Source organism: Tamandua tetradactyla, chromosome 1 (genome assembly GCF_023851605.1).
Source record: "Tamandua tetradactyla isolate mTamTet1 chromosome 1, mTamTet1.pri, whole genome shotgun sequence".
NCBI classification, from domain to species: Eukaryota; Metazoa; Chordata; class Mammalia; order Pilosa; family Myrmecophagidae; genus Tamandua; species Tamandua tetradactyla.
The window spans coordinates 224,651,797-224,674,510 of NC_135327.1; the positions used below are offsets into that span (position 1 = coordinate 224,651,797).

Genomic DNA, 22,714 nt, shown 5'->3' on the forward strand with positions numbered 1-22,714 from the left:
AACCTCAGTCAAGTCAGCAGCTTCCTTGGCTGCCCTGTATTTTTTCCTACCCCCCTTCATTATTCTCTTTCCCTCAAGCAAATGTTATATTTTTGTTCTTTTTTTTCTTTACCACTTTATTGAAATTGCACATATATAAATATGTTTGGGTTAACAAACGCCTCTTTTAGAAAGACAAGTCTCCTTAGAGGTTTAGGAGCTATCTGTCATTCACATTTTGGTAGAATGAGCTCAAGTAGGTTATTCCCAGTGTGATTCTCTAGCTGAGATCAGCTGCGGTAGAGCTATAGGGGTTTTACAAGTAAGGCGGAGATGTAGGTGTTTCTGGGGCATGAGCTACATTAGAGCTTGGGCACGCTGGTGTGGAGATTCATGGTGGAGTTTTGAGGCATTATCAGGCCTGTGGGTATTTTCTAAGGAAGAAGTAGGGGTTAGAGGAGACAGTAGAGAGAACTGGCACACATCTTAGCTCTTGCAAAATGTTGACGTGGGCTGGCATTGCACTCATGAAAAAGGTGAGATAACATCTCCATCCACTGTTCTGCACGGTGAGGTTTGGAGGGCAGCTTATTCCAAAGGTTAGTGTTACCCACCAAACATCCCATTCCTGCATGTGGTAAATCTTTATGACATTCTGGAAACCACATTTTAAAATAATCAAGCAGACAAGTAAAAAAAAAAAGAAAAAGAAAAAGAAAAAACAAGGTCTGAGAAGGGTGGGATTTTGAGATTACATATGTATACATATGTATACATGTAATCACACCAGTTAACATCAAATCAGTTTTAGGTCTGGAGCAAGATAAAGAGATTAGATAATCAAATTTGCTAACACCTACAAGACAACATTCACAGGCAGTTGATGCATTATAGATGAGAACCTCTCAATGGGCCCACAGGTCAAGAGAGAATATCAAAGACCCTCGCCGAAGGTCCTCAAGTAAATCATTCACCTGTGGGATGATTACGTTCTGGTGTCAGTTGGCCAAGTGAGGATGCCCAGTGGTCTAGTCAGGCAAGTATTGGCCTGACCATTGCTGCAAGGATATTTCCTGGCTGGTTGATAAACCTGAAGGCTGGTGTATTAAATCTTCAGCCAGTTGATTGCAGCTGTGGCTGATTACATCTGTGATCAACTAAGGCGTGCCTCCCACCGATGAGATAATCCAATCAGTTGAAGGCTTTTAAGGAAGAAGAGAGATTCTTTCACTGCTTCTGTAGCCGGCAAGCCTCTCCTGTGGAGTTCATCCAGACCCTTCACCAGCCCTGCCAGCCTCACAGCCTGCTCTACCATGTCCCATGGTTGCAGTAGACACCTTTATAAATTTCATATTAGAGATCTCTCCTGTTGGTCTGTTTCTTTAGAGAACCCTGACTAACACAACATGTTCAGCTCTTCTAAACCATGAGAACATGCTGTCTCCCCTTCAAAACACTTGCATCTTATTTCACTGCCCTTAAATCCTTTGAAAATGATACTTATTCTAGAAGTAAGGAGTGGGATGTTGATTGGCAAGGGACCGGGGAAGGGATCAGCCCGAGAGCCCTAAGGAGTGCCACCTTCTGGGTCTCTATGGCTGTTCTAGTCCTGAGGGGCCACTGGTCTGCTTAGTAGAGGTCATGTTAATTCACTGAACAAAATCTATTTACATTCCCCATCAACATACCTGATAGAGAATATTAATCAATACCAATGAATTGATTTTTAATATGAAGCCATGGAATTCTTTTGACTCTTCTGAAAATGAATTAGACTTGGTTAAGCAGTTGCTTTGACTCTACACGGCCTTGCCCTTTTATAAAGGCAGGTCTGGCCTGGCGTCCCCTTTGGTGCACTTGTAACTGGATTCCTTTAATCACCATTGGCAAAAATGTCAACATGACTCTACTTATAACTAAGAACATCATCATCATCATTATTTTCACAGGGGTATGTTGTACACAATGATTTTTTAGCCTAATGAAAACACGTGAATCTTGCCTTATGTCTTTCAAGGACTCAAATATCAAACCAAGTCTCTGTCTTCAACCCTCCTCCCTTTTTTAAAAAATTAAGATATAATTTACATAACTTAAAATTTGCCCTTTTTAGTGTGCAGTTCTGTGAGTTTTGGCAAATGTATATAGTCATGTAACTCCCACTACAATCAACACGTAGAACAATTATATCACCCCCCAAAATTTTCTCATACATCTCCAGTTCCTGGCAGTCACTGATCTGTTTCCTATCCTTACTTTTAATTTACAGGATTGTCATATAAATTGAATCATCCTGTAGGTGGTCTTTTCAATCTGGCTTCGAGTTAGCATAATGCATTTGAGATTGACTCAAATCTCATTCAATGAGATTCATTGTGCATGTCAGTAGTTGATTTCTTTTTATTGTTGAGTATGTTCCATTGTATGGTCCTATCTCAGTTTATCTATCCCCATTATCTAAAACAGTTGTTCTTGCTTTTTGGAGATTATGAATAAAACCTCTAAACCTCTTTGTGTAAAGGATGTTGTATGAACACGAGTGTTCATTTCATTTGGATAAATACCGAGGAGTAGGATCTTTGGGTTCTATGGTATATAGTTTAACTTCATAAGAACCTTCCAAACTATTTTCTAAGGTAGCTGTACCATTTGGCTATACAAGCAATGGAAGAGAGCTACAGTTATCCTGTATCCTTTCTAGCACTTAGCATTGTTGGTTTTTAAAAAATCTTTTAACCATTTTAACAAGTGTGTGATGGTATCCTATTGTGATTTTAATTTGCATTTCTCTAATGACTTTGAGCATCTTTTCACGTGCTTATGTGCCATTTATATATTATCTTTGATGATGCATTATTCAAATCTTTTGCCCATTTTAATTGTTTACTTTCTTCTTATTGAGATTTAAGAATTTTCTTTAATACATTCTGAAGACAAGACCTTTATTAGATATGTAATCTGCAAATAATTTCTCCAAGTGTGAAAATATTATGTTTTCATTATTTTGATCATGTCATTCAGAGAGCAGAAGCTCTCATTCTTTGAAGAGAAACATTTTCTTCTTTTATAATAATTATTTTTTTTTTACCTTGTATCTAGGGATTATTTGCCTAGGCCAAAATTACAAGGAATTTTTCCTGTGATTTCTTCTGAAAGTTTTGTAGTTTGGGATCCTACTTTTAGTTCTATGATTCATCCTGGGATAATTTTTCATAGTATGTGAAGTCTAAATTGAGGTTCAGTTTCCTTTATTTTTTTTTATGTAGGGAAATCCAATTATTCCAGTGCCTTTTGTTGAAAAAGGCTACCCTTTCTTCATTGATTGGCCTTGTGACCTTGTATCTTTGTCAAAGATCAATAGGCAATGTATGTGTGGACTCACAATTCTGTTCTACTAAAAAGTCACCCATTCTTTAATATCACATTGTCCTGAACAACTATAGCTTTTATAGTAAGTCTGAAAATCAGGTAGTATGAATCCATGTTTTTTTTCAAAGTGGTTTTTGTTATTCTAGTTCCTTTGCCTTTCCTTTAAATGTTTGACTCTGCTCGTCAATTTCTTTAAAAAAAAAGTCCTGCTGGGATTTTTGTTAAATGTGTATGGAATCTGTAGATCAGTTTGTGATGAATGGATATCTTATTCATTTGTCTTTAAATCCATGAACATAGTGTGTGTCCATTTAGTTAAGTCTTTTTTGATTTATAGATCAACTTCTTGAACACATTTTGTAAGATTCAGGTATAAATAGTTTATGGGGTTTTTTTTTGATGCTATTATAAATGGCACTTTGAAATTTCAATTTCTAATTTATAATTGCTAGCATATATAAATACAAGGATTTTTTGGTGGGTTTTTTTTTTTCACTCTTTTTTAACCTGCAAGAAATAAAAGGAAAGTAATGAAAGTATCAAGTGAATGTATTGGGGGGAAAAGAGAGAGAAAATCACAATTAGAAACCTTCCCTAATAAGACAGAAAAGTTAGATCAGCCTCAAATATTGCTTATAATATTGTCTGTTATATTTTAAACTCTCAAAAGACAAGTATGTTCTATATATCTTTTGTACATTATTAAATGTGGGTACTTAATGATTATCAAACTAATCAATTATATTATGGGCTGAAATATAACAAATATTTGGGAAAGAACAGAGAAAAAGATTAAATTATACCTTTCCAAGCACCGTCAGCTGCTGGACTAACAGATGAGCACTCTCAGTCTTCCCCGACCCACTTTCTCCAGAAATCACGATGCACTGCACAGTGAGAGAGGAACCGTGAGATAACTGCACCCTCACAAAATTTAACTGACACGTAAGAAGCCATGAGGGAAATTTCTAAGAAAAATTTAGAGACTTACACTCTAAGTTAGAGACGTGAGACTCTCCTTACCTGATCTGAATTATATGTGACCATAGACTGGTATCCTAAGTCAGCCATTGCAAAAATGTGAGGTGGATTAGCAGTTCTCTTGGCTCCAGTATACAGTTTGGAATGCTAAAGATTAAAAACAATGCATTTTAGGGATTTTTTTCTTAGATTTCTTAGATTTAAACCTAGATTATTTACATGTAAAGCTGTAATTTTTACAGCAAAACATAAATCAAAATACATTCTCACACCACTAAAACATTACTATATGTGTTACATGCAAACCTGTACAAATCATACCCACTTATATAAAATAAAAGAGTGACATAAATTAGGATGGAAATATGACATGCCATAATGCAACAGAATAGCACCCCAGCAATGGCATTTGAAAGATCCTGTATACCACTTGCAAACCACAACTTAAGATGTCAAAATTTCATTATTTCCTTAAATAGAATGGATTTTTATACAGGAAACAATCAGGTATTATTTTGTTGACTACTCCTTGGACAAATAATTTCTGACATCTAACCACCACCTTTTCCCCTTGCAACAATCATTTAATACACATTCTTTCATTTGGTTTGTCCAAGATCACACAGTTAATAAATAGCAGAATTTGCACTAAGCCCAGATCTTCTGAAACCTGTATCAAGGCTCATAATTTTACCACTTTTCTGATGTATTTTAGGGTGGCAGAGGCTAACGGAATCATATGTTTTTCACATGTAAAAATAATTGCTAGGCACAGTATTAAATTATAATTTTCTAGAGTACACAAATAGCTAGAAGAAAATGGGTCCAATTAAAAATTTTAAAAAAAGCCTGGTTTAATTCCAGGATAGTATTTTATATTTAAACCATTAGGAGTTGAATAATGGATAATTATATATTTGTATTTATAAAAACACATTGTTTCAAATTAATGAAGTCAATCAATATGTCAAAAGGAATTTTTAAATTCATAATGACAAGTTTTACACCTATTAAGTATGCATTACTTATATAAATGGTGTAATCACACTGTGACTCTCCCACGCTCGGTTCAGATGCATGAACTCTACATTAACCATACACATATTTTAGGCATTGGTTTAGTGATGTGATATGAGCACTGAGCCAGTGGGAGTAAACAAATGTAAGCTGACATGCTGCACATAGGAAGACAAATTGCTCCCTGATATCACCTTCTATTTTTCTTTCCTCTAAATCTTTGTTGAATAATGAAATAATTTAGAAGAACCTTATAATGCAATGCTTTAACCATAATTGTATAACTGTTTCCTCAAAGTACTGGCTAGAATTTTCGCTGGCATCCTTCTAAATTAATTTAGATATCTGAATAAAATAAATGTGCCCCGAGGATGTGGGTGCCATCACATACCTTTGTGGAATAAAGACCGAGTCTCTGGAAAGGGTTGAGAGCTATCAATACGTCTCCTACATAGATGTAGACCTGGTCTCTGGCATAACACGTCTCAAGCTGCTCTGAAACTGTATTCTATAATAAAATAAAAAGGATCTCTCGCTTTTAAAAATCACTTGTGATCAACCAAATCAAAGAAGTAAACAATAACAATTAAAGCATCTGGAATCTGGACCAAAGATGAGAAAGAACTAGACCCAGTGATGTGTAACATGGGTCTGTAAACATCTTTCTATAACTCCTTCAAGGAAATAAATAAATCCAGAAGAGGAAGCAGCTATAAAACACTAGAAGAAGGAAGGGACTATATACAGTGGGCATGATTTTATTCCAAATCAGGGGTATTCAACGACTCTGGAGTGTCTTAGCCTTTTGCTTAGGCATTCACTTCACAAAAAAATCAGAAAAATAACTTCCATAGTTGACAAATCACAAGCGTGTGTGGGATCCATTCTAATAATGTCAGAAATCAACATTTATTGAGCATGACATAGGAGAGGAGCAAAGGGTCTTGAGTCAAAAAATAAACATGGGCAACAGAAACACACAAACCCAGCGTTTACTATGGTTCAGCAACATGATTATTTAAACCTGTATAACCCACAAGCCTGGAACTCACATCATGGAAAACTGGATTCAGAAAAGTGTCCGCAATCTCTGATTGCAAAAGCTATCTGATTTCAAGACGTTTGCTGCTCTCAAGGGATATTATTTTGAAGAAGTACTTAAGTTGTTGATAAAACCCTAAATTTACCAAATGACTACTGATTCGTGGCAGTTCTGAGCAAAATTTTCAGGCCTGTAACAGAAGTAGCAAAAAATAAAAAGGTGTTGATCAGGCAGGATAGAGACCCCTACCTGTTAGTAAAAAGGGGCCATTCATTTTGTTAACGATCTGATTACCCCCAGGTAAAGGGGGGTGAGAGGAAAGGAGGCTGGGACGATAATTGATTGGCTTTGATGGCACCTTCAGGAGAGACATTTGAAGTATTGCTGAGGTAACTATTATCTTGGGCTCAGGAGCTGCAAGCAGAGCTCAATGGCCTAACAGGTCATCTCTGGGCCACGGAGGAATCTGGATCCCAAGGAGTGCCCCAGACCTGGTTACATTTGCTCTCACTGAGGTAGCTCAGGGTCTCTGGGAGGGGCACTGAGGGCTGGGACAAGACAGGAAGAAAAGGGAGGATGCCTTGGGGTGGCTCAGGATGCAGGCTGGTTTTTGAAGGTAGCAAATCATCCCATTGAGACTCCCAGAAATAATTCAGAGAGAGAAGAGTCTGTGATTAACAATTCAAGTTAGTGGGGACTCACACCTTTGTTATTTAAGCATCACCGCCAACAAAAAAAATGTACTCTAGGTTGGAGGGGTCTGGAAATTGGAGTGATATGTATTAAAACTGAAGATCCAGGTGGTAATCAGGAAGCTAAGAGACAAAGAAAGTGTGAGAATTACAGGTGCTAGTCAAAGTGTGTTTTCTACCTCAATCCCTTGCCCACATCACTTTCGTAAACTAAACAACAACAACAAAAACAACAAAAGAACTAGGGTGTCCAAGTTTAATAAAACTGAATTTCTTACCTCATTCAAAACTTCTAGGGTTGCTAAATCATCTACATCTTTCATATTGGAAACCAGAGACCTGCTGAAGTTACCTTTCTTGGTGTGAATACGTTCATGTCTGCAGAGCAAAACAAAAAGAACTGCTTCTGACTTAAGAATGTATTATTAAGAAGGACAGAAGTCACTTCTAGATGCATACAGGACTGGAAAACCTCTACAAAGCTGATGCACTAAATTCAGTGACAACCACTCACCAGAATACAGCCTAACTTATTTGATCTCTGCTGTTTGTGTTCTCCTCTCTATTGGAAAAATGTGACATGTCAAATTCACTTCTTAGTTGATCAAAACAAACAAACAAACAAACAAACAAACCTGTAACTGCTATTAAGGACTCTCTAAACTTGGACATATATAATTTGTCTTAAGTTTCTTCTGAATTCCTAAGTGTGAGTTAATCTGCTAGAAAGTGGTGAGTTTGAAAGACTGAATTCATTAGATTTCCAATTTTATCTGGGGTAGGGTTAGACCATTGGTGGTCAAGAAATGGTCATTTTTTTTAAGAGATTTAATTTTTTGGAATAGTTTTAAGTTTACTGGAAAACTGTGTGCAAGTACAGAGAGTACCCATATTACACGCCCCCCCAAAGTTTTCCTGATTATTAACATCTTGCATTAGTGTGGAACATTTATTATAACTGATGAACCAATATTGATAGACTATTGTCATTAACTAAAGTCCACAGTTTACATTAGGGTTCACTCTTTGAGTTGTACAGTTCTGTGGGCTTTTACAAATATATAATGTTACGTATCCACCATTAGAGTATTATATAGAATACTTTCACTGCCCTAAAAAGCCCTGTGTTCCATCTATTTGTCCCCTTCCCAACCTAACCTCTGGCAAACACTGATCTTTTTACTGTCTGTATAGTTTTGTCTTTTCCAGAATATCATACAGTTGGAACCAGCAGAATGTAACCTTTTCAGACTGGCTTCCTTCACTTTGCAGATGTGTTTAAGTTTCCTCCATGTTTTCTTGTGGCTTGATGGCTCATTTCTTTTTATTGTTGAATAATATTCCATTGCAGGATGTGCCACAGTTTGTTTATCCAAGGAATAGTAATTTTTCAAATTATCATTCGGGAAATATTAATAGGAATACAAGATAAGCCACATCATGAATATGTATGAATATTAAAAGAACACAGAAAATTGGTTTCAGGCCCTAGAAAGTTTATATTCAAAGTAAAACACTTCAGCAACTTCATATAACGGTGCAAGGATCTTGATTAAACACGATAGCTGGAGAGATGCTGAGATCAGCACAGTGTATTAAACTTTTCTGGAAATGAAATTATCATCCACTTTATTTTGAGACTTGTATATTTTTGGACATATTTTTAAGCATTTGAATCCATCCACTGGAAAAAAAAAAGAATCATACCAGTTCCTCAGAAAACTTTAGTGGTTTCTCATTGCCTAGAGAATTAAGTCAGTATTGGAAAACTGCCCTTGCCTCCATCTAAGACCAGCCCCCATTGCAGAGTGGACCCGTCCCCTCCCACTTGCTCAGGACATGGCTTCTGCTGGCTCCTCTCTCACTCCTATTTATTCATTTTCCCTCTCCACTGTTATTTCACCCATCTCAAAAAACAACCACCCAAAAACTGCCTTCCTCTGACTTCCAATTTCCTACATCAACTAATTTCTTTGTTTTATAGCAAAAAACTGTTAAAGAATTGTCTATACTCAATTTCTTCAACATATCTCCACCCATGAAGAGAACCTATTCCAATCCAACTGTCATCTATACACTCTATGGAATTAGCTTCAATTTGCTAAACCCAAAGGTCAATTCCATGTCCCTATTTTACTTCACTGGCCAGCAGCAGTGAGCCATGGAATTAACTCCTTGACTCCATTTGTCTCGGTTTCCCATGCACCTCTCACTTGATTCTTGCCCCTACCTCACTGTCCTCTCCATCTGAATATCTTTTTCTGGTTCCTCTTCATCTTTTCAACCATCACACTTTGGGTTCCCCATGCTTTAGTCCTTGGAGCTATCTTCTTTCTTCTCTACCTATGTTTCCTTCCTGGTTTTATAGCTATAAATGTCACTCAGGCATGGACAACTCTGCTGAGTTCTAGGCTTATACTTCATTTCAGGTGGAAATCTAACAGGCAGGCTTACCACACCCCAAACCATGCTCCAGATTATCCTGGCTCCGAAGCTGCTCCTCTGCCACTATTCTGGTCTCAGTGAAAGGTGAGCAATTCCTTTGATTGTTCAGGCCAAAAGTCTTAAAATCATGCTTAGGCCTTTTCTTTTTTCCCATGCCCCTCATCCAGTCTGCCAACAAGTCCCATCAGCTCTATCAACAAATCATATCGAGAAGCAAACATTTCTCACCACCACCGTCTTCTACCATATTTCACCTGCTCACTATAATACCCTTTCTGGTGGTGTCTCAGCTTCCACTTTTGCCTTCTTACCCTCTTCTCAACAGAGCCAAAGTGATCTTTACTGAGAGAACTATCCAGAACCCTTACCATGGCTTACAAGGCCCATGAGATCTGTGAGTCTGGAGATTCCATCCCGTCCCACCTCCAGCCCCCATTATTTCTCTAACATGATCTCTTTCCTTTACACCCCTGGCTTCTTCTTTCCAACCACACTGGCTTCCTTGTTTTTTGAACATGCTCTGACCTCAGGGCATTTGTACCTACTGTTGCTCTGACTGGAATGCTCTTTTCCCCCATATCCAAAAAGTCTCTTTGTACTTCCTATAATCCTGTTTTCATGGTTCACTGGTAAAAATCCTTTCCTGGCCAACCCATGTAAAATAGCACCTTCTTCTCTCTGGAACTTCCCATTGCCCTTTCCCAGCTCTGTTTTTATCCATTGTCCTTTTTACCATTGTCAATCATTTGTGTACTGTCTTATTTCCTTTACTAGACCGTAAAGATCCTAACAAAAGGGATAGTGCTTGACTCTGAATTTTAAATTCTCAATTAGTCACCTCCAAAATAAATTTTTTGACACTTACAGAAATACATAATTTTACATTTTATATTTTTATACATTTTTACATTAAATTTACATTTAATATTTTAAAAATATTTGAATCCTTTACTAGAATTTAGCTCCAAAATGAACGAGATTAGGTGTCTTCAGTTCACTGTTGTATCCTAGAAACGAGTGGATTATTTAGGGTCTCAATAAATTGTCATTGAATGAATAAATATTTGAATCAAAGTGTATGCCCACAATTTCTGGCCCAGGGTTTGCACATGGTTGGTCTCCACATGTGCTGACTTTAGTAGGCAGCATCTTATTCATTTCTCTATTTCCAAGGAGATTTTTTTTGGGATTGATTCATGACCTCCACAAAAGATATGCTCACGTCTTAATCTGAATACTTGTGGGTGTGAACCCACTTGTAGACAGGACTTTTAAACATGTTATTAGCTAAGGTGTGGCCAAACTGATTCAGGGTGGGTCTGAATGCATGTGACTGGAGACCTTATAAAAAGAGGAAATTCGCGGCAGTGAGGCAGAAGAAGCTAGAGGAGAGAGAGGTCCCATGTGACACCAGAACTGCTCATGCCCACAGCTCCATGTCACATTCAGTACATTGAGCTATTGTTGTTAATTCTTGAGGCTGTGACTTTTGTAGTCATGGGTTCAATCCTTCCCTTGTTTAGTTAGTATCACTCTTCTAACATCAACAAACTTGAACCGTAAACCAATGACCTTGACCTCAATGTAACTCAAGCAAGGAATGGAGAGGAATGTGGCCAAGCTCTCTCCCACAACTGAAAAAGCAATCAGTTCCATACCTTGCTACTTGCTGATGAAGTAGTCATGAAATTCACTGTTTTTTGTTTTTGAAGAATTTCATTTTATTGATCATTAAATCCTCTGCCTATCCTGATGGCAATCTCTCAGTGGGAATTATGCATTGCATCAGTCACTGGAAAAAAGCAACTCTTCTTTCTCTTCTTTCACCTTGGTGGTAAAGGGACCGAGCTAAAGCCTAGTTAGATGCTGGAGGAAAGAGGTGACATGGTACAGGCTTGCCCAGGTCATCTTGGCTTCTGTCCTTGCCCTCCCAACCAGGGTTGGGAGCTGCTGCCCCTCAGGCTAGCTGAGCCATGCGAGGCCCCTGGGCATGGGCACGGATGGTTTGCAGGTCTCCCATGTCTGTATTTCTGTGCCACCCGTGGGGGGGCGGACAGGGACCTCAGCAAGTGGATGGCCTCAGAGAGCACAGCCAGCATCTCTGTCATTTGGTTTGGCCTTAAACCTTACAGACACTTCAAGGCAGTCACGTATACGCGCCCCAGCAAATGACTCAAATTTACGCTCTTTCAAGTGGCAGGATTAGTTGCATCAATCATCAGTTTTAAAGTTGCTCAGCTTTAAAATTAATCTCATATTTTAAAAGCTACACAGCTGACAATTGTGGTACCCAGCAGTCTTCAGAACAGTGGGAGGCTACATTTCTATTGTTTCACACCACCCAGTTTGTGTTACTTTGCTATGGCAGCCCCAGGAAGCTAACACAGCAACACATAAGGTCATAGGCTCTGAGACATTGAAGAACGCTAAATATATGTATCATCCAATTCCCTTTCATTTTAATTTTAAGAATCATGAAAAGTGAGGTCAGCGAGTTTGTGATTCTCCAGTCTTGTGGCAAAACTCAGCGTAGACAAACCAAATGATTAACAAAAATCTCCATTCCTGTCCTGACTCATTATACTTTCTCTTTCTAACACACAGGTGTTATGACATTCATTAATGCATTCATTAATTCAACAGATACTTAAAGTTCTGGGGCATCTAATGTGTTTCAGGCACTTGCAGGAGCTGGAAAAGCTGCAAGGGAAAGATAAGGTCCCTGCTAGATCCAGCACACACTTTGATGGAAGAGTTACAATGAACATAACAACAAAGTAAGACAATTTCAGCTAGGGCTGATATGTTTGGACAGATTCATTTGTGAAGAGGAAGAGTTTAAAATCAAGTATGTAACACTGCCTAGTGCTTCAAATACTATCCAACTAACTGACGAAACTACTTTTGTTCACGTGGGCTTTGAAAATATATAAATGACATAGAGGGAATTCAGATGAATTAAATTAGTTTATAAATCTTTCACTGTGCGTTAAACAATTTAAAAGTGATTAAAGTTGTAAGAAATGATGAAGTAAAACTATTTCTAAAGCATATTCTGTGAACAAAAATAAAAGTGGAGTCAGGAATTGTGAAAATATCTTACATTTACTTACGTGTCTCTTTGGTTGCTGATAAGTCCCAAGTACCTAGAAAAATAGTTGGCATGTAGCAGGTACTCAATAAATATTTGAAGAGTGAATAAATGATAATTTGCCAAAGGAAGATGTCTAGTCAAATCTTCATTATCATTACCCAAATATGATATCAATGCTTATTGAGACCAACTGAGTGCTCTGAGATTTGTTTGCATAGCTAATAGCTACATTAAAAATCATTTAAATGATTTTTCTTAGCATAATACTGAGTTTTTCTTAAAATGAGTAAGTACATCTAGATTTTCACAAGACTATCTAAGGGTTTCCAATAATTTTATACATCAGTGAACATTTAATTAATTGTGACTGTTTATAATTCCAGTCAACCTTCATGCTTCTAGCATCAAATAATTTTTAAAATATGCATATATTGATTTGTTAGATTTAACCACATGCCAGGGACCATACAGCAGAATTGTAAGGACCACAAATTTTGGTGGTTAAAAATATTTCACATGTGTTGAAAGTGGTAGCCATAGATATTTCAGAAGGATATTTTCTTCAGAACCGTCTCATATCAGTGTAATTTTAAGACAAGCATCTAAGTGGGCAATCCAATTAAACCAATATTTATTGAGCCCATGCTATGTGCAGGGCATCATTCTAAATTTTGTGGGGGTCATCATCGTGAAAGAAGACCCAGACCCTGCATTTGATGAGTTTCAATGTCATGGAGGCTTAAACACAAACATTTAAAAAATATAGGGCATATGGCAAGTGCCAAAATTGAAATGATATTCAAAGTGTTATGGAAATAACCAGGACGGGAAACTTAGTTCTTTATGATGGTCTCTTAGTTGATTCAGCATTGACTCTTAGCCTGTGAGCATGAGCAGGGAAATACTAGCCTGGGGAAGAGGCCTGGACGTGGGTGAATGGTTGACTCCGAAAGGAAAGCACATTCAGTGGGCAATTGTAAGCCATGTGCCCAGGGACAGAGATAATCTGCTATGGTCAGAATGTCCAAATCCAGTACATGAGGCTGGATGTTGAGGACACCAGGTAGGGGAGGGCATGGTAACTGAGAAGAATGCAACGCCTTAACTGCATTCGAGGTTCAAATGTCCGAGTGCACAGCACCGTCTTGCCCCACAAAGCCATGAGCTCCCCCGGTGCTTCTCTCATGGACCAGCACCGCCAGCCATTTGGCTGTACACACATGAAGCCCATTTCTCTTGCTTCCCATGTCGCCACCATCACTCTAATGGATTGAATTATGTTCTCCCAAAAGATACGTTCAAGTCCTAACCCCAGTCTCGTGAATGTCACCCCATTTGAAAACAGGATCCTTGAAAATGTGATGAGTTAAGAGGAAGCGGAACTGGACTAGGGTGAGTCCTAATCCACTGTGACTGGCGTCCTTCTATGGAGAAGAAATGTGGATACAATGGGCAGACGAAGAAGACGGACTGAGAACGAAGAGCCTGGGTCAGTTTTGTCACAAACCAAAGAGCGCCAAGGACTGCCAGCAAGCCACCTCCAGAGCCTACAGACTTGGAAGTGGGCAGGCCCTGCCAACGCCCCCATTTCACACTTCCCTCCCCCAGAACTGTGAGACAATGAACTGCTATTGCTTTTAAGCCACTCAACTTGTGGGACTTTGTGATGGCAGCCCCAAAGAGCTAAGGCGATTACCAATTATGTTGTTTTCATCTTCTTACAGTTCTTCAAACCTGCCCCTTTCTCCACCTCCACTGAGGGAGGATGGTGCCTTTTACTGAGCTGGAGACGAATAAGGTTAAGCACAGTGAGAAAGAGGAAAAAATTCAGATGTCACAAAAGCCACGGATGAGAAAATTTCAAGGACAGCACAGCTCAGCGAAAGGACAGACTACAGAAAAACTGAATAAGATGAAGTTTAGAAAGGGCCATTGAACTGGACAAGAAGAAGGTCATAAGTTACTCCCAAGAGAATATTAACAGCAGCTGAAGCCCGAGTTACCCTGAGCTCGGGGGTGAGTGGACATAAGGAACAGGTCTGCCAGCGCAGATGCCCTTTCGAACAGTTGACAGTGAAGAGTAGAAGGGGGCGTGAAGCTTGAAGAGGAAGCTGCAAACTAAGGAATGGATAACTTAGGGCGGAGGAAGACTTGATATGCTGCCAATAGAGCTCCAGTGGAGAGGAAGCTTCTGGTGACTTAAGAGGACCAAAATACAAGTGGGAAGGTTAACCATGGAAGGGAAAGGTGCTCTTCTACCCCAGAAATAGAGGAGGTGGGGAGAAGACCGAGGAAAACATGTGAACCTTTTGAGATAGTTGGAAGCTGAGTGACTTTACATTAGTGTCTAGCTAAGATAAAGGGAAATGGGTATTAGAGGCTTGAAAAGTAATAAAATTGTTGGAAAACTACTATGGAAAATGAGCTAGGAAACTGTCTATAGATGGATAAAATAATTGTTGAGGAGGCTGCAGGATCCGGTGGAGGAAAAAGTCTTTATTTCATGTGCCTTGAAGGATCAGAAGTTAGCCAATGATGGCCAGACAAACAGCACCCTCCAAAGGGTGACTTGGAGAGTCCTTTAAAGTGGGCTCTTTTCAGAGGCTGCTGTGGGTAGGGACAAGGGAAACCAACCAGGGACCATGAAGTCTCCCTGCAAGCAAGGGCAATGCCACCCCTAGCCCTGAAGCTGCAAGGGGAAGGAGTGGTTCCCAGGCATCCAGAGAGAGCCGTAGCTCTGTGTGGGGGGCAGCAGACAGGGCTGACTCCTTAGGTAGAGGACCAGCCCTGCCACCTCTGACCTGCTGGCACCAGCCTGCTGTAGTTCCAGGCCCAGAGCTGCAGAGAAGGGGAGAGTGGATCTGCATAGTAATTTCCACCTGCTGCGGTAACAAATTACCAAATTTAGTGGCTTAAAATAGCACACCTGTACTCTCTGAGCATTCTATGAGCCAGAATTTCAACCAGTCCAGTTGGTCTTCCTGTGCTGAAATGCAGGCATGTCAGGGCTGGACCCTGCGGGGGGCTCCAGGAGAATCACTTGCTTGCCTCTTCTGAATGCCGCTGGCCTTCCCAGGTCACATTACCCCAACTGCCACTTCCATTGTCACATTGCATCCTCTCTCATGCACTCTCTACCATAAAAGGTCATAGTCACAGACTCCTGGAGATAAAAGGTGGGCCTCTTTGGGTGTCCTCATTCAGCCTCCACAGTCTGGAAGGCAAATGGAGAGCACGCCACATCCAGCCTGGAAAGTTTGCCTGGAAAGCCAACTAGGAATATGGGTTTTGATAGTTAGATTCAGTTGTCAACCTGGCCAGGTGAAGGCACCTAGTTCTGTTGCTGTGGACATGAGCCAATGGTACGTGAACCTCACCTGTTGCTGATTTACATCTGCAGTTGGCTAGGAGGCGTGCCTGCTGCAATGAACGATGTTTGACTTAACTGGCTGGTGCTTACATGAGAGAGCACAACATAGCACAGCCCAAGTAGCTCGGCATCCCTCATCTCAGCACTCGCAGCTCAGCCCAGGCCTTTGGAGATGCAGAAAGGAATCACCCCGGGGAAAGTTGTCAGAACCCAGAGGCCTGGAGAGGCCAGCAGAGATTGCCCTGTGCCTTCCCACGTAAGAAAGAACCTCAGTTGAAAGTTGGCTGCCTTTCCTCTGAAGAACTAATGAAATAAATCACCTTTTATTAAAAGCCAATCCGTCTCTGGTGTGTTGCATTCGGCAGCTAGCAAACTAGAACATGGGTGAAAGAGGTTTCTTAGTCTCAAACAATATCATGCTCTTTTTCTAAGCCCTAAATAGAGCATTTCACAAAACCTTCAAGGTTCTTTTCTGAGGCAACCCCCCACTGCTACCATTGGCTCATGCAACTGCCTTTATTTTTTCTTGGATTACTGCAAATGGTTGAGGATACCCATTTTAAACCAGTCAGTCAGCAATTCCTTAGCCTTCTGACCAGAACCCTCCCTGGCCCCAGGGCAGAGTCAGAGCCAAATAATCCCACCCCAACCTGCCCTATCTGAGCTTGTCTCCTGACCCCAGCCTCTCCACTGACTCCTTGGCAGCCCTGAGGCCTGGCACTGCCTCTAAGTCCTGTCTCAAGGCTTTGCCTGACTCTTCCCCTTCCCAGAGCACCACAATGTAACTTTATTGACCTCCTTGCGAGGCCCTTGCTGCCACCCCTTTTACAACAGTTTGTCTGTTTGTTTGTTTGTTTTTCATGGGCAGGTACCGGGAATAGAACCTGGGTTTCTGGCATGGCAGTGAGAATTCTGCCTGATGAGCCACTGTTGCACCGCATCTGCCACTCCGTTGAATGCTGCTATTCTATCCCCATCCAGAATTCCCAATCCTTCCTAGCCTGACTTAATTTTCCTTAGTATGCAGCTCCATCTAATATTTTGTATAATTTACTAATATATCACGTTTATTGACTGGGTCTGCCCACTGGCATGTGTCTTAGTTACCAGCACTGCTATGACAGGTATCACACAATGGGTTGGCTTATACAACAAGTGCTTAGAGTCTCATGGATTGGAAGACTAGTAGTCCAAAATCTAGACATCAGGAAGACCATGCTTTCCTCCTGGGGTCGGTGGCATTCTGGTGCCAACTTGCTACAACCCTTGGGGTCTCTGGTTTGCATCTCCGCCTGGGTCACATGGCCATCTCTGCCCTTGGTGTCCTCCCATGGCTTTCCCTGATGTCTGGCTTCTCTTCCTGAGGCCTCCACCAATACAGATTAAAACCCACTCTGATTCAGTTTGGCCACACCTAAATAGGACCTTCAAAGTTCCCATCCACAAATGAGCCCACACCCTGACTCACATTAACATATTCGAAGATCATATTTACAAATGGGCTCATACCCACAGGAACACAGACTAGGATTAAGAACATGTCTTTTGTTGGGAAATGCGATTCACTCTACCACAGTGTATAAGCTCCATGAGAAAATAATGGTCTACTGGTCTACCAGTAGACTGGTTCCCCCATGAACTTAGAACAGATTCTCACAGATGGTGGATGCTCAAAACATGTTTCCTAGATAAGATGTGAATATGTTGCTTTTACTAAATGGTCAACTACTGTGGGACCAAAGAAAATTTATTTTTATTCCCTGTTTATAAGAAAGTGGAATGCACGAAGAGAAAACATATGAACTCCAAGATAATTTTTCACTTTTAACATTTTCCTTTCGCCTTCATTTCATAGAATTGGTTTCCATTCTAGTCACTTTATTAAATATTTAATTTCTATAAAACTTAGAGAAAGCAAAATTATAAACCTTCTATAAGATTTTGTCCTCTTAGGAAAAGCACATCTTGTTCACCAGAAAATATTTTTCATTTACTCTGTAATACCAGAGAGGCATGGTTTCAGATTATAAATATTTTCTTTCTGTGTTGTCAAAGGTCACAAATGCCCTTAGGGGCAGTTATTATAGGTTTACTTGTATTTTGGCTCTACACACTAAAAAAAGAAACAACTCTTGCTGCCCCGATGTTAAATTTTTATCCTTACAATTCAGTTGTACAATTGCAATGGAACAGCTTTATTTGTTTTTACTTTAGTTAAAAATGCTCTTGTAAATATCAGCCTCCGTCATCCAGGGCGATTACCAATTCAGGAGCCACTGGGGTAGTATAGCAATCCTTTGTTACATAGAAATCTACTCAAGGGTTTTTAGTTTCCTTTTCCATCTTTAAGTTCCAGTAACAATGTCACAACTCTTAGTACCCAGGGGTGCTCAGCTCTCACTGGTGTTCCTTGGAAGAATAATTTTCTTTATCAGCACTTTGACCCCTTAGGCAAAGTATGTAGTGTTATGGATTAAATTGTGTCCCCTATAAAGACATGTTTAAATTAAGTTCTAAGCCCTGGTCTGTGAATGTGACCCCAGTTGTATACAGGATCTCTGATGATGCATTTAGTTAAGATGAAGCCAAAAGGATTACAACAGGCCCTACTCCACCATGACTAGGGTCCTTATAAGGAGAGGACACTCGGGCAGAGGTAGAGAGACAGAGATGGAAGTGGAGAAATGACCATGTGATGGGGTAGGGACTGAATTATGCTGCCATAAGCCAAGGAGTGCCATGGCTGGCTGGGAAACACCAGAAGCCAGGGGAGAGGTAGGGAAGAGATTTTCCCTTTGAAGAGGAAAAATGGCCCAGCCGTCACCTTGATTTCAGACTTCTAGCCTCCTGAACTGTGAGACAATCAGTTACCATTGTTTAAGCGAGATGGTCTGTGGTGCTTTGTTACAGCAGCTCTGGCAAACTAAGACATGTAGTTCTGAAATGATGAGGAAGGAGGCACCTGCCAGCCTGGCAGGTCAGATCACCAGAATTAACTTGGCAATTCCTGGAGTGACCAATGTCAGTCACCCAGCTCCCATCCACTAAATTGCCCTTTTGGTTCACAGAGACTTCTTTCACACAGTCTTCTTTCAAGATGTGTTTAGTCTGGACTGTACAGATAAACACGTGCTCACGAAACTTGTGGTGATGTTGGTAGGAAGGCTGAGGTTGGAAAAGTGATATGTCAAGGCCAATGATGATCTGTCATGCTTAATTTATTCTAAATCTCCATTCTAGTAGACTTCTTACTATTTTCTCTGGGTGGACACTGAAATTTATGAAATAAATGAACTTCAAGGGATTTTGTTTATAATCAGCATTCTCCAATATGATACTCTCTCTCATTATAGTGTTGTTATTGCCATATTGAAATTGGTCCTTGATTTATCTTTTCTTTAATGTTTTTTGCCCATTCATTCCCATGACAAGATCCCATACTCTAGGGCAGAGTTTGGCAAATATTTTTGGCAAAGGTCCTGATGGGTACAGATTTTCATCTTTGCAGATCCTATACTTGTCATCCCAACCACTAAACCCTGCTGTATGGCGTGAGTGGGCATAGACAGCACTTAATACATACATGAGTGAGCACTCCAATAAAACTCCATTTATCAAAAACAGGCAGCTGGCCAGATTAGGACTGTGAGCCATAGTTTGTGACACTTGCTTTAGGGTTTTTCCTCTAATAAGCAAGAGAGGAAAGAAGAGAGAGGGGTTTTCAGGGGAGGGTTGACAAAAGTCAGTGGTTTATAAGGTAGAGAATCCTTTTTAAAAATATGTATGTATTAAAGATTAATGATCATGGACTCAGAAGGTGAAGTCACTCTAAAAAATTAAACCATGTAAGAAAATAAGGTATCTTATTTTGAGTTCAAATAGAGTTGACAGGCTATTCTGGAGGCTGCACTTATGCAAGCTTCAGCTAGAAATTGCTATTTACCATGGTTTTCCAAACCCCAACCAAAGCCATTCCTACCAACCCTAAAGTACACCTAGTGCTCTACTGGAGATTTTACAAAGGTTGCATGCACTATGATTACTTTCCAGAAACCTACAATCTCCAGATGGGTTCCTAGGCCAGATAAATCCTGAAACCCAGAAGGACCAGCCTCTCCAAGAACATCAACTAATTCCATCCCTCATCTGATATTACTGACAGCCCTTTCCAACGTGAAAAAGAACGAGCATAGCCCAAATACCCCTAAATATTGGGAGAAAGATCAAAGCAGAAGATGGAGTGATAACAGAGAAGATAGGATTTAACAAATGAGTATGACTGATGAATCATAATATTGATATTTCTTTTAATCTTCAGTGTCTTGAAGCAGCTAGCAGGAAATACATGAAATTGTGGAACTGTAACTCACATCAAACTAAAATTTGTTCTATACTAATTGTTGTGGTGTGCCTTGAAATTTAATGCTTTTTTTGTATATATATGTTATTTTCCACAACAAAAAAATCAAACAATTAATTTCCTCATATTATGCAAAAGCTCACAAGCAAGGTGCAGAATAGTCCAGCATTTTTATAAGGTCACCCAAAGATATGTTTCATTTAATGAAATTGTTGTGTCAGTGGAAGAGATGTGGGAATCAACTTAATACAAAACTCAGTCTTCTTCCCACTCACAGCTTTCTTTCAGAAAAATATTAAATCCCATCTGACTTCTTATTTTCAGTGGCTTCTGTTATAGGCTTTGTTGACTGCCATCCTTGAAATTTTTGATAGTGATAAAGAATATTACATGATGTAGTTATTTGTTTGCATAGAAAGAATATTTCTGAAAATATATACTGAGGCCACTGGTTGCCCCTGGGGAAGGGACATGGGTGGGAAAGAGATTATTTTTTCATTACCTACTGTCTTAGTTTGCCACATCTGCCATGACAAATACCACATGAAGAGTTGTCTTAAACAACTATAATTTGTTGTCGCATAGCCTTGGAGGTTAGAAGTACAAAATCAAGGTCTCGCCAGGCTGTGCTTTCTTGGCAAGTCTGTAGCTTTCTGGTGCTGGATTGCCTTAGCCCGTGGGATTCCTTGGCTTACACCTCCACCACATGGTTTCTCCTTCTCCTGCTCAGACATTCATGACTGTCTAATTTCCTCTCCTGGTAAGGACTTCAGCCACATAGATTAGGGTCTACCCTAATTCAATTTGGTCTCTTCTAATCGTGAAGATCCTATTCACAAATGAGTCTACCCCTTCACTAATGAAAGCCTCTTCAAAGGTCCTCTCTACAAATGGCTTCAAACCCACAGGAACGTGGATTAAGATTTGGACATGACTTTTATGGGGAACATGTTCAGTTCCCCAAAACCACCCTTCTGATGGGTTACCTATTCGAAACACAGAACAAAAGAAAAGATACGTTCTGCTCTGGTTTAAATTCTCATTTACAACTGAGAAGCAACCTGCTTCAAGAAGCAACATGTGATACATTTTTGTTAGGTGGGCAAAAGGTACAGTCTTACCTATTGAGAAGAATAACTTTAAGCCAATTTGCAAATTTTAAGCTACACTTACCATCTGGTAATCCTGCTTGGGTGGTTCTGGGCAGGATGCAAGTATGCCTATGTGCTCATGAAAAGGAATCAGATATGTACAGGCTGAAGAAAAAAGTTTCTCACTAGTTAATCTTGTCTGTTTATGCTGTAAAGGTGACTTTCCTCTGTTGTCTATATTTTTAGATAGAATGACTTATTTCTACATGTTGCAATAAAACCAACATCTGTGATCATAAGATTATTTGATGGTCGTTCTCCATCTGTTGAGAATTCCTGACATCAGAGAAGAGATATTCTTTCTGTAAATAGAATTTGTTGCAAAGATGGAATGGGCCAGTTTCATCATTACATAGAGTTGTGCTATCAATGCCATGGTATCTGTAGTACAGACGTAGCTATAGAAAAACAGTCTGGCTAGGAACAAATATGGCTGGGTAGTTTCTTATAGTTTGTGTTTTCTGTAATAATTACATGGCATGCTGGGTCACAGGAGAGTATATGTTATCTTTATTATGTATTTGTCCAGGTATAAAAGTAATATATGCTCTTAAGAAATAGATGATCTCAAAAAGCCAATCACAAGTAAGGAGAATTCAATCAGTCATCAAAAATTTTCCTATAAAGAAAAGCCCAGGGCCAGGTGCTTCACAGGGGAATTTTATCAAACATTCCAAAAAGAACTAGTATCAATCCTGCTCGAACTGTTTCAAAAATTTGAGGAAAAAGGAACACTACATAAGTCATTTTATGAAACTAACATTACTCTAATACCAAAACCGGGTAAAGGTGTTACAAGAAAGGAAAACTACAGGTCAATCTCCCTAATGAATATAGATGCAAAAATTCTCAATAAAATATTTGCAAATCGAATCCAATGTGGTGCATTAAAAAAAGTATGCACTACAACCAAGTGGGTTTTATACCAGGAATGCAAGAGTGGTTCAACATGAGAAAAACCAATCATGTAATATAGCACATTAACAAATTGAAAGGGAAAAATCACATGATCATCTCGATTGATGCTTAATAAGCATTTGACAAAAGTCAGCATCCTTTTCTGATAAAACATCTCAAAAGGTAGGAATCAAAGGAAACTTCCTCAATATCATAAAAAGTACATATGGAAAAACCCAGAGCCAGCATCGTACTCAATGAGAGACTGAAAGCCTTCTCCCTAAGGTCAGGAATGAGACAAGGATGACCTCTGTTAC

At 39.6% G+C, this 22,714-nt stretch overlaps 1 protein-coding gene across 1 annotated transcript in view; it reads right to left on the reverse strand.

Moving 5' to 3' along the window:
* The window catches only part of MYO3A (myosin IIIA), a 241,079-nt gene that overhangs the window by 126,588 nt on the left and 91,777 nt on the right, over positions 1 to 22,714 (reverse strand). Inside the window, exons 9-12 of the mRNA XM_077153504.1 lie at positions 7,359 to 7,458; positions 5,738 to 5,854; positions 4,372 to 4,476; positions 4,152 to 4,235 (exon numbers count right to left, since the gene is read on the reverse strand). Coding sequence (XP_077009619.1) covers positions 4,152 to 4,235; positions 4,372 to 4,476; positions 5,738 to 5,854; positions 7,359 to 7,458 — 406 coding nt within the window. The remainder of the gene's footprint in view (positions 1 to 4,151; positions 4,236 to 4,371; positions 4,477 to 5,737; positions 5,855 to 7,358; positions 7,459 to 22,714) is intronic.